General features: G+C 38.8%; 1 protein-coding gene across 1 annotated transcript in view; it reads right to left on the minus strand.

Moving 5' to 3' along the window:
* Positions 1 to 5,713: 5,713 nt before the first annotated feature.
* Positions 5,714 to 13,270, minus strand: part of ITPKB (inositol-trisphosphate 3-kinase B) — a 106,623-nt gene continuing 99,066 nt past the window's right edge. The window contains exons 7-8 of the mRNA XM_089529488.1: positions 9,779 to 9,850; positions 5,714 to 8,622 (exon numbers count right to left, since the gene is read on the minus strand). Coding sequence (XP_089385614.1) covers positions 8,407 to 8,622; positions 9,779 to 9,850 — 288 coding nt within the window. The 3' untranslated portion in view covers positions 5,714 to 8,406. The remainder of the gene's footprint in view (positions 8,623 to 9,778; positions 9,851 to 13,270) is intronic.

The following is a 13,270-nucleotide window of genomic DNA, read 5'->3' on the forward strand; positions in this document are numbered from 1 at the left end:
ATCTCAGCCTATCCAACCTCACAGGGTGGTTGTGAAGATGACCTGATATGCGAACATCAATTACACTACCATGAACTCTTGGGAGGAAAGGTGAGCTAGGCATGCAATTATGTTAACAACAACAGGGAATATCAGTGAAAGTACCTAGGATTTAGAGGAAACAGAGATGGATCAGAGGAAGCTGCAGAGATATTAGAAATACACAATATTCTGTTGAGGCAGTATGTAGGTCTTGAACTCATTCACATGCTGTTCTACATACACCCTTTCTTGTGGGTAGCTAGTACAAGTGAACTGAGTTACCTGTACAGAACTTTCCTTTCCTCTGAAATGAACTAAACCTGTTACAACCACACATTCTTTACTTCAGTAGCATTTCCAGACCTAACTCATGTTCATTCAAACTGAGCAGCTGTTTACAAAGGCAAATTCAATATAATCTTTAGCCTCATGATTCACTACCACGTCTGGGAACATAATCTAGTGATTTGGGATGCAGACATATTTTCCTGCCACAAAGTGCTGTGTGATGGCTGTCATAAATACTACTATCTGCTGCAAAAAGTTGCGGTTTGGTTGCCAACTGGGAGGCTGCCACAAGTTTTGAAAAGTATCCGAAGAAGCATTTTCTGTTGCCTCAAAAGCAGCACCCTTCAGTCATAATGGATGCAGCACTGTATCTCCTTACTGTGCTCCGCAAACTTATGTGGGGTTCTGTCACAGCTGCTTGTCACAGAAAGCCTTACTCCCGAAAGAGGACTAGAGATGCTATTTTAATCACCATCCTGCTCCTCAGTGCTTCATGCCTCAGAAAATCTTATGTTAAGGTGGCTGCCTTGCTTCTAAGGTCAGGTTTGGGAGCCCTTTCAATTTATACACATTTAAAAGTTTTAACAGTTTGTAACACATTGAAATCATAATGATGAACACCCAAAAGAAAAGCACACCACTCCATTTTCAACATTGTTCTGCCATAAGATTAAAAATCAATAAAAGGCCTACCTGAATAAATAGGGTTTAGCCTGCCAGCATAAAGAAATTCCAGTATGTACAATGCTGTAAACCAGGCTTACAATATTGTAAATACTGAACATTTTGCCAGTCTATGTTTTCAGTATAGCTGTTTATTTCTCCTTTCCCACCACCATTCCCTTCTCCTTTTGTGTCATGTCTTTTAGATTGTAACCCTGAGGGCAGGGAACCGTCTAATTAAAAATAATAATTGTAAGATGCTCTGATACACTTTAGGGCTGAAGGGCGGGGTATAAATACCATAAATAAATAAATAAATAAATAAATAAATAAATAAATAAATAAATAAATTTAATTTAATTGTTTTTAACACTTTGTATTATTCCCTATCTGTATTCTATTTCAACTTATAAGCCACTTTGGGTCCCTATTCAGAGAAAGGTGGGATATAAACTAACACTAATATTCTACATTGGCTACTTCTTTATGAGTGTGTAATGTCTTCTTGCTCAACCCTCAGCCCCATCCAACAGTCATCAGCCAAATCAAGTGAAGGAGGTCTAGCTGATCGTTGGAGGGCAAGGAGAATAACATCTTCTCTGAAGATGCCAGCCACAGATGCTGGCGAAACATCAGGAAGAAACTCTGCTAGAACATGGCCACATAGCCCGAAAAACCCACAAAAAAACTAAGAATAACATTCCTTGCTCCTTTCCACCAGAGGGGCTGGAAATGTCATCATTCTTGTGCCAATCAGCAGCTGAACAGATCTCCTTTGCTCTATCCAGCTGTTGGCTCTTTAATGGCTTAGGTCCAGACTATCTGAAAGACCGTATCTTCCCATACAAACCTATGGAAGACGACTTTCTCTTGGTCCCACCACCCCAGGCTCACTTGGTGAGGATATGAGAGAGAGCCTCCTTGGTGGCTGCTCCCACCCTCTGGAATGACCTCCTGTGAGAGGCTAGGCTGGCCCCTTCCCTGTTTCCTTTTCACCATCAAGCTAAGATTTTTTTAAAATTCAAGGACGCTCTTAATACATAATAATGTCAAAGAGGCCTTTAATTGTTTTTAACTTTTGTATATTTATGTAATTTTATACTGTTTTAAAGATAGTTGATTTTAATTTTTTTTTAATTATTGTAAAATTTTAACATGATTTTATTTGTGAGCTGCCTTGGGCCTCTTTCTGGGAGAAAAGCAGCAAAGAAGCAAACAAACATCATTCCAAGTTTGCCCCACACATTATTTATTCATTGAATTTTGTATTTCTGAATGTGTACAGTGTGAGGACAGAATGCATGCACACCTGAATATTATAAAGGTGTGGAAGCAGGGGAGAGTTCATATGACAAAAATATTTAGAAATGATTTCAGAAGACTGACAAAAATATGCCAATATTCTACATTGCCTACTTAGTTACATCTCCAACCTGACCTCCCATACAGTATCTACCTTAACAGGTAGCTTTTAGTAGGACATTTTAGTAGGACAAAGTGATGGAGCTCTGTTCAGATGGTGGTTAGGGGCACTGTAGGATGTTTCCAGCCCCCCCTCCTACCAGCAAGCAAGGCTGCATCATCACAAACAGAGCTCCTGTCACAATTCCTCACTGCAACCTCACTTGCTGATGGGGGCGGGGGTCGGGAAATGTCATCCTATTGCACTTCAGCTTCCAGATGAACAAATGTCTATCACTCAGTGCAGCTGCTGGCTGTTAAGGTAGGTTTGTGGGCCATTTAGGATTGTGGCAATACTGCTACAACAGTGATACACAGTATCACTGAATATAGAGCAGTTATGGATCCATAAACCTAGATTACAAATTTGTAATTGCAATACAGAATACCAGCCACTTTCCCAGATTTTTCTGGGTTTGTGCTGCACCAATAGATCTCCCATCCCAAATTATACCTCTGTTTTTGTTTTGGACATCTTGAAGGGTGCATGTGTATGTGTGTGTGTGTGCGCGTGCACGCATGCACACACATATATATGCTTATGCATCATGGAGGAAAGGCAATATCAAAGTAGGCATTGAACTAGCCAACTGTCTGGTACTGCCACCTGTTGGCTAAAATGAGCATCACTGAGTTCATTTTACTGAATACAAACTTTAAAAAGTAGTTACATGACTCTGTGCTGATACCTTCATGAGATCGACCAAAAGATGCAAAATATATACAAATGTTGCTTGCAAAGTCCACTCACTTTGTCACCAGGGAAGGATGATTTCAAAAAATCATGGAATGGGAGAGAAGTGACAGTGTTAGAAATGTTCTTGAAATGTTTAAGGGATGAGGGAAGGTTTATGCAGAGTGAAAGGTTACAACATATACATCATGGCTATAAGGAGGCTCGGAACAAAGAAACAAAAGAAGAGTGATATAATCCCACTTTTTAAGTCACATCAAAAAACAAAACAAAAAAACTCCTCCCTTTTAGTAATGTTTGCTAAAAGGATGAGGTGTAAGCATCAGATGTTAGCATTTTGAGTTACCTGCTAACACCCACACAACAGCAAGAGATTCTGTTCATTGTCAGCTACCCTGGCTATGTCCCTCCTTATCACTGTTGCTTCCTTTTCCCTTGCCCTCTCCATGTGTGTAAGCAGTGAAAAAAGAGGAGGAAGAGGGAAGCAATGGACTATCTTCGTCTTTTGGGACCATGGTGTGGATTGGGCCCATAGGGCAAGGGCAAGGGCAAACAAATGGGCAGTAGTGATGGAAGCAAGAAGGTAGTGCCACTCAGGAAGAGGTTGCCTATTGAAAGAATTTTGATCAAGGGGTCGCTCCCTGGGCACAGATCTGAAGTCAACTGTGGATTGATGAAAAGCAAAGAATATCAATGTCTGATCGTGAACATGAGATCCCCTTTTATCAATTTTTAGGTATACCTACACAGATGCACAAAAATAACTGGAGGTAGGATTATCAAAACCTAGTCTGCATTTTGGCTGCCGGTAGGCAGGCGATGGCTTAGTGGTTAAGATGCCAATTCTGACCATCTTAAGGTTGGAAGGTTGGTAGTTCCCATAACTAGTCCAAGCTTCTGCCAACCTAGCAGTTCAAACACATGTAAAAGTGCAAGTAGATAAATAGGTATCACTTTGGTGGGAAAGTAATAGCGTTCTGTCCATTCATGCTGACCACATGACCACTGGAGTCATCTTCAGACAATGCTGGCTTCCTCAGATAAGTAACAGAAGTGAGGATCACCCCTACAGTTGGTTACAATTAGACACATTCACATCAAGGGGAAACTTTTACCTTTACTCCATACTGAACTGCCAAAATTGCTGAACTACATTTAGTCTTACTCTCACCTTCTCCTCCACTTTAGATATGCAGCATACCTGTTTGCATTACTAAGGCAGTTCATCAAATTTAGAACAAATTGTTTGCTCTACCCAGCTTATCTCACACTGTGACAAAACAATTTAGCTATTTCAAAGAATTAGACACTCAAATATACCTTGCTGGAAAGGGATGTGTGACCCTCCATGGTGCTGGATTGCAACTCCCATCAGCCCCAATGGCAGCATAGGGACTAGTGAGAAGATGGGAGATGTAGTCCAGTATCTGAAGGGCCATGTGTTGCCCATCCCTAATATAGAATCTGTGCCTATGTGAAGCGACGTGGGAAGAAACGAATGTGTTTTTGTGAGTGAATGGCAAATTTTAGTAGGATGCTTGATATGATAAGCAAAAGGATTGATATGTTTAGCTGAAACAGCAGTCAGCCAAAGGACTTTTTCTTCAGCCCCCCCTAAACTGGACTGACCAGCCAGAAGAGACTGGACAGCTGAATATGCTGTCCAAATTTAAAACAGCACTGAAGAACAGTCTCTTCCGACAGGCTTATCCAGATGATTTTTAAATTGTGAATTTAGATGCTGAATTTTAAATATAAACTGTTTTAAAATGTGTATGTCTTATTTGTTCTTTTAAACTGTTGCATGTTTTAATTAATATATTTTAATTGATGTTGTTCATTGTTGATTTGCTGTTGTTCCCTGCCTTGATCTAAGGGGAGAGCCAGGTAAGAAATATATTGTTGTTGTTGTCACCTTACAAACTTTTCTGGCTTAAACCCAGGCTATCTGATTATATGGTTTATGTCCACACCATCCAAGAGATTGTATCTCCCTATATGAAACTGTCATATTCAAGATCCTCTGGGAGGGCTTTGTCTTGGTCCCACCACCATCACAGACTTGTCTGGACAGGACACAGGAAAGAGCTTTCTTGGTGGCTGCTCCTAGGATTTGGAATTCCCTTTCACAAGAGGCCATGAAGGAAGATGTTTTCACCACCTTTTTGCCAGTGAGCAAGGCTGCAATGATCAGAAGTAGGAGCAATTGCAGGTCTTTGCTACAGCCTCACTTACTGGCAGGAGGGGAGTAGAATCTTTCCTTGCACATCAATTGGAGGCTGAATGGATTTCCCATGCCTCATCTGGGTGGCTGGCTCTTAAGTGTGGAGGGTTGGGCCAGGAGACATATGGTTATGGAGACATAACTACATAGCCAAGGTAGGATATTGGCCACTACGTTTTGCAGTAATGCTGAATTGGATAACTAATGGCAAATTGTATTGTCGCCCTGCTCTACTGTTTCCACTTGCCATGTGTTGAGACTGATTTCTTCTCACATACATACATAAGTTTCATTTCATTCTTGGTTTCAGGCAATCTCGGGTCAAAGGAATGAAAAAGGAAAGTAACAAGACATCATGAAAGTAACCATCTCATAAGTTTTTATTTTGAGATATCTGACTTACAGGCACTGTGCATCGGTGGTGTTTTATAAGTCTGCAAGTTCATTGTTAATCAAGGAAAACTGGTGTAAAGGGTGTGGGGAAAACTACCTCACAGCAACAGTTCCAGGCTCCAAAAAGGTCTGAAAAGACGTTTGGAAGAATAATTTGCTTCTTTTAAAGTCGCAAAACAAGGAATCTTGTTTTACAAACAGATAGGCTTAAATATATATATATATAACAGAAGCCATTAAAAAGCTAGATACAATTTTAAAAGGATACAAGTTTATGCTGCTTCATGGACTTTCTCCTCCTCCACACATGTGGAAAGAGATGTTTTTAAAAACTGTATATCATTATTTAAAAGATTCCAAGCATTGAGGCTTAGTGTTCTAGGCAACTGAATAAAAGGAATGGCAATAAATAGAACTTAAAAAAAATCCAAACCACTTTTCCATGACACTAATTGAACAGAAACTAGTCCATAAGGCACTTCCACATAGGCTGTTATTAAACAGCATAGGAAGTATGAAAGGAAAAGCAGTTGAACAGAGCAACTATTTACAACAACAGACACATGTCCAATAAGATATGAATGGAGGAACTCCCAAGGGGTTGAGTTCTTGTGAAAGGCTTGCATGGGGACTCAAGGGACATTTCCCCACAATATACATTTGGTGCAAGAACAGAACCTTCCACAGCAAGACTCTGCAGCCATCCCATTGCAAGGGCCAGCAGGGTTGCAGCAATACAATTATGGGGAAGAGTAGTAGCAATGAGGCATCCGAGATGTGTCCTGAATTAAAAGTCAACTGGAAGTTATGCTCGGGAAGATTAATAACCTGAACTCAACACAGTCTTCTCAGTCCAATTTACTGCAGCACTCATGAATTGTCCCCCATGAAAAGGATCAGTAGCATTCCCTTCCAGACATTTCTGTTAACTGCTTTAGCAAGCCAGTCTGCTATCTAGCTATCTACTTTGTTCAAATGTTCCATGAGATTAAAAAATGGCCTACATTCTTAAATGCAGAAGCAAATGGTTTTGCAAGACCTAAAGTGGTGATGTGTTACCAAAATGAAAAAAAAAGACATTAGATTAATTCAGGTTATAAATAACAGGGATCATCACCAATCTCTCTCTCACTAAATGAGACTACACATTTCTTCTCTTTTACATTTCTTGCAGATATATGGAAGTTGTTCACCTCACCACACCCAAATCCACCTCTTAGGCCTCATTCATGCTATCCTTGAGATATGAAAAACTAAATGTTTAAAAGAGAGTGAATATAAGAAATTGTTTGCTGTTTCAAAAAAGATCTGCAGTGCTAATAGACACCTGAATAATGCTAGCTGCAGTTTTACCACTCTATGATAGCCCTTCCTTTGACATGCTACTAGGTCACATTGAGGCAGGGACTGACAATATATTGATTTAGTGCCCCTGTTCTGAGCCCCTCCCCATAGCACACTGCTGCTGAATTGGTCCAGCTACACCATCAAAATCATGGCCACTTCTCCCCTTCCCTTGCTTTCTTGTTGCTTTAGGAAGACAGAAGATACTCTGCACTGGAGTCTTGCCAAGCTCTAGACTGAGGATGGATGTTTTGACACTCGGCTGCACCATACAGACTTGCTACAGTTTTCAATGAATTTCAGCAGTGGCAATAGTGGTGATAAATCCAAATGCCACTACTGAGATGTGATAGTGCTGTGGCTTCAGCTGCATTCTGGGTTTTCCGTTATGGCCACCTGAACCTGGGAAGCTGCCCACCCTGTTTAAGGCAACTAGGGGAAGAATACCTCTCCCCAAGAGTTCAAGCCAATAACAGCAGCTAAATGAATGCACCATGAAATTTAACCCACAGAAGCCGATTTTTGCAATTGCTACAACTACTCAAATATTGCATAGTAGTTATAAGCTAAGAAATTGCATGGCTATATTGAAAAGTAGACCTGGTATTAATTGTTCCTATAAACTCATATATCTGGATTCCTACTTTTAAGGAGGTTAGTAAATATAAATTGTTTTATTGTCCCCTGGCTTTCTTGGTAGATCCCAAAGTTTCATTTGTGAGGGAAATACCCAGGAAAAAAGAATATATATATATATATGTATATAATCCCCACAAAGTGTCCTTCTGAAGCCATGGCTTTAACATGAGTGGCCCAAATCATATGCTCATATTGGACATGAGAGGGCAGCACATAACTACAAATGAATCTCTCCTTCACTCTGACAACTATTAGCAAAGTATTGTTAAAACAAGACTAGGGCACCACCTCTTCTTTTGCTGAGACATATGGAAATTGTATAAAACTCTTACATTAAAGGATTTTTTGTGCTGGCACAGATGACACATAAGAACCAAATACCCTATTAAGGGGGAAGTGATGCAAGTCATGCATTTTGCTAGCCAGTGACAGGAGTCGCTGCTAACACTTAAAAACCCCTGTATTGCTATTCAGTTTCTCTGACTACGTTAAATTTCATGTTCTGTATTTGTTCTGGCACAAAACTGCATATTTACACTTTAAATAAAATAATGAGCTCCTAAACTTCTAGATCTGGAAAGGAAGAGGGTGGATGGAAGGAAAGTGTCTTGTAGTGCAGTTCAGGAGGGTCAGTTTGAGGGGCTGGCTTCCAGGTAGTGGCAGAGTTGAACATTTGGCTTTAATGCAGATCTTCACTCTGAGACAATTCTGTTAGGATCTCAATGAGGTTATCCATCCCCCAGAGATAGCCATCCTCTCTGTTGCCTTCTACCCAGGGCACATTGTGCTGAAGGACCTGTCCCTCTGGAAGTGGCGTGGTTTTCCCAAAATCAATCATCCACACTTTGGCCTGTTCTCTCTTGTCATGGATGAAGAGAAGGGAACTCCCAATTACCTGCAAAAGTAAAGATAAAAAGGGATCACCACAGGTGGACTTAAAAGCATGTGCTCATCTAAAGATATTGCCTAAGATCTGCCATCACTGAAGTAGCTGCAAATACATAACTACATACTGTCTCATGATCCTCCCCAAACTTACCTTAACAGCCAGCAGCCACGTCAAGTGATGGAGATCTGTTCTGCTGGCAACTATGGCATTGCAGGATGATGTTTCCAGACCCCTTCCACCAGCAAGTTGTGGAACAACAATCAGAAGCAGGAACCTGTCACAATTCTTCTGCAGTTTACTGGGAGGAGGCTGGAAACGTTATCCTGTAGCACCCCTGATTACCAGCAGAACAGACAGCCATCATGCATTGCAGCTGCTGGCTGTTAAGGCAGATTTTGGAGGGCATTTGTGATCATGGTAATTCGTCCATTATAGTAAACATGAATACCAAACAGTACGTTTAGCTTACACATTAATAAGTGCTCAACAGGATGCCAGCCTTGGTGGTTTGCAGTTTCTATAGTGTGAAATGAAAACAAGCACTTGTGGCCCAGAAAGAATTTTAAGACCAGAGAAACAGAAAGTTTACTTTTTCCCCTTCTAATTATGAAAAAACAAAACAAAACCCGAACACAGTCCCCCTTCCTTCACTCTCATGTTTCAAATGCTGGGGTGTCTTTATAAGTGGGGTGATAAATTGGCTCAGGGCTTTAGTCTGAAATTGAAAGGAACTATCCAAAATGCAGCACCTATAGTGGGTTTCAGTTCAGCAACTTGTGTAGCTTCCTTAAACTTTGGATTAAAACTCAGGAGTACATTAACCACCCATTCCCATGAAAGCCAGCAGCTACCACTGGTCTCAAGACTGGTTAAAAACAATACTTTGAGCAAATTAAAATAATGATGAAGTTAAAATAATGACCAGCCTCAAATGAATACCCAAGAAGAAAGTATGAAGCAGGTGGTGAAAAAATTCATCCCAATATTTTTGGTGCAGAGAAAGAGGTGTGTCTGTGAATATATTTGCTGCTTGCCTGTGATTAACTTAGTTTTCATACTTATTTAGACAATTGGTAAATCTTGTTCATTTGCTTAGGCAAACTGAATTCATTTGACACATGCCTGCAGATCAAAACGATCAAATAAAAGTGGTTGGTTTTACCTCATGACTTTTGAAGAATGGTGATGTTACCAATGTTTCACGGATGCCCTTCAACCGGTTAAGGTAACAGTTCTGAAGTTGGAAGAAAAGAACTTGTTAAGGTCTTTAAAAACATCCCAGAGTCCTCTACCGTGCTAATTAGAGATATGTTTCTGGATACGCCTAACTATGTTTGGGATAGAGGAGTTCTGATTATATTATACCCAAAATGTGAAGTCCAAAGATCACAGTAGTGCCATTGTAGAGTGCTTCACAGCATGTATGCATAAACCCCCTCCCACTCCTGTTATCTTGAGCATGGTTAGAGACTCTTGTGGAAGCTGCAGAGCAACAGAGAAAAGCAAGTGGGATTGATTCACTATGGCAAATAGCAGGAGGAACTGTGAATCTGCAGGTTGGTTGCCCATAATTTAAAGAGTCTTGTTTAAGCAGCACTGCCATTTTTATTATAATTAGCATGAGTCCCAAGGGACTCAAGGAAGCTTACAAATTAAAACACAAAAAAGTGAAAACATACATTAAAATACCATTAATGTTCATGGGTCAACATTAATATTAACACAGGATCAACATTAACATGGAACCAACTTTAAAATGGAATTAACTACTAACAACATTTAAATTCAACTTAATACACTGTTTATGAAAAAGCAATTCAATAAAAATGATAAGAACAGAACAGCATCCTTGGTAAAAGCTCTTTCATTAAAACCTCTCACTTCTAAAAGTTTGCCAGAATGAAAAAAAGTCTTTGTCTGCCATCAAAAGAACTGCATTAAGGGAGTTCCAGAAGCCAAGGGACAACCACCAAGAAGGTGTTTTTCTGTGTTCCCATCACTCATGTCTGTGAAGATGATGATAAACCACCTATTCCAGAATCTCCCTATAATAATAAATGAAAAGCCCTTCCTTCAATGGCACAGAGACTTAAGAAACTTTATCTGGGCAGGACGTAAGTCAAGAATCAGATGGAAGACACTTATTGATTTAAAAAAAAAAGATGTAATTTGCCATGTTTGAAAATATACTATTATGCCAGTGCACTAACATGGATAGCAGAGTGGGTGACACTAGAAAATGGTAGAATATTAATGTTAGAAGGGTTCAACAATTGATATGGCTGGCAAGCGTATCTCTGGTATGAAAAAGCTAAGATTCATAAAAATTTTGAAAATCATTTCATCAGAAAACCTTTACTAAGAGTCTGGCAAAAACAGGGAAAAAAGCTTTTACAGAAAGATTCCAAACTGGGTCTCAAGGCAAGAAGCATTCCAAGGAAGATGGACACAGTACAAGAACTGGATCAGATACGAAGATAACCTGGTAAAAAACCAACAAAACCAATACAATATAAAGAAAATTGACGATTTTGAAAATATAGATCATAATTTGTACTGGTTCCCATATTTACAACTTAAAGAAAGCTATAAAAGGGCTTTAAAATTAGATCAGAGAAACGAATTGGATAGATAACATAATGCTTAGTAAAGGGGGGAGGGGGATGTCAAAATTATATAAATTGTTAAGAAAAAGAGAACTAGACTAAGAAGAAATTCAAAATACAATGATACAATGGGCTAAAGATATAGAAAAAAACAAACTTAGAAGACTGACAACAAGCAAGAAAGAAAACAGAGAAATTCACTACTTCACAAGAATTAAAAGAATTTTTTAAAGATTGCTCAAAGATGGTACTTGACCCCCCCCCCCCCCCCCAGAAATTACTGAAAATATATAAAACAAAACAGGACAATTGTTGGAAATGCCAACAGACTCAAGGTTCATCGATACATATGTGGTGGAGGTGTCCTAAGCTTATAAAGTATTGGGGGGGGGGGGCAATACATATGATGATAACAAAGACTTTGAAAATAAATTATCAAATGAAACCAGAAGTATATTTGTTAAACATGACATGTACATTAATTAAACAAAACAATAACAAATGTTAGAGAATTATACTTTATATGATAACCTCTGCCAGAATATTGCTAACTGGAAGACAAGTGAAATTCCATCTATAGAAGAATGGTTGTAGAAATTAATAGATATGTGTGAAATGGATAGACTAACAGCTAGGCTAAATAATAAAAATAATAAAAATATGAAGACTGTGGATAGGAGATAGATTCCAATATTAGACTCTGGGAAAAAAAAGATGGGCAGTTTGAAGAAACAAAATTATATCAGTAGACTTTTGGATAGAAATGCTGTCTGAGACTAATATGAAAGTAAATTATCAGAAGAAAAAAGTAATGAGCTGTAAAATTGTTTATAAAGTCAGAGATACATGGGAATGCAATATATGTATGAAAATGTGTTAATTAGAATAAGTGAAAGGTATGAAAGAGATACACAAGGAAAAGAGAAAAGAAAGTTGAAGAGGGTGACAGTAAGTGATTGAAGGTTAGTGTAAGTGATGGTATGAATAGGAATAGGAAGATAGAAAGAAGATAGGGTGAAAAAAGAAGTAGTAAAGGAATGATAAAAGAAGAAGTAAAGAAATGGAAGATGAAAGGGAAGAAAGAGTTAGGATTGGAATAGAGGGATAAAGATGATGAAAGCAAATTAAAAGGTAAGAATGTGAAGATAAGTAAAAAAGAAGATATTATGTTAAGATTTGATTAGCATACCAAGGAAAGAACATATGAGAATGTATTAGAATGCTCTATGTTTGATGTGTTAGATGAGGTGTTTGACTGTTGTTGACTGTTGTTGTTGTTATTATTATTATTATTATTATGCTTTATATAGCGCTGTAGATTTGCACAGCGCTGTACATATAAACAAGAAAATAGATAAGAGTACACCTGCCCATGGCATACAATCTAAGAAATAACAGCATAATACATATAAGTAATACATAACAATACAGGAGAGGGTTCAATAAAACAGGCAACAAATTAAAAATGTCAAATAGCATTATGTTTACACTAGTTATTATATAGACATATATGTTCTGGCCTGGTAATCATTTAGTGGTTGTGTTCTGGTTCATCTGAAGTTTCTGAACCTTCTTTAAAGGCAACGTCATTACAATACATTAATATAACTATCTGGATTATATGTAACCACAGCACCAGGTTCTGCTTTCTCTCTCTACAGTGCTTCACCTAGCTGCAACCTTAAGATGGTTAAAGGTTAGTGACAGATGCCATCTTTGCCTCCAGATTCCATGAGAACTCTCATATATACTGTCATTTTTAAAAAAATTGTAATTAAATTAATTAAATTAAATACATCCTGTGTGATGTAGAATGAGCCCATGGGTTAATGGTACTGAAGGCTGCTGAGAGATCTAGGAGAATCAACAGGGTTTCAGTGCTCCCATCCATTCCTGTTGTTGCTGTGTATCTACATGTCATTTTTGACTTATGATGACCCTAAGGTAAACCTATCACAGAGTTTGCTCAGCAGGCTTTTCCAGAAAGGGTTAGCCAATGCCATCCTCTGAGGCTGATAGAGTGTGACTTGCCCAGGGTGACCCAGTGG

This window comes from Sceloporus occidentalis, unplaced genomic scaffold (assembly GCF_023333645.1).
Source record: "Sceloporus occidentalis isolate IW3139 unplaced genomic scaffold, rSceOcc1.0.p SCAF_6, whole genome shotgun sequence".
In the NCBI taxonomy this organism is placed as follows: Eukaryota; Metazoa; Chordata; class Lepidosauria; order Squamata; family Phrynosomatidae; genus Sceloporus; species Sceloporus occidentalis.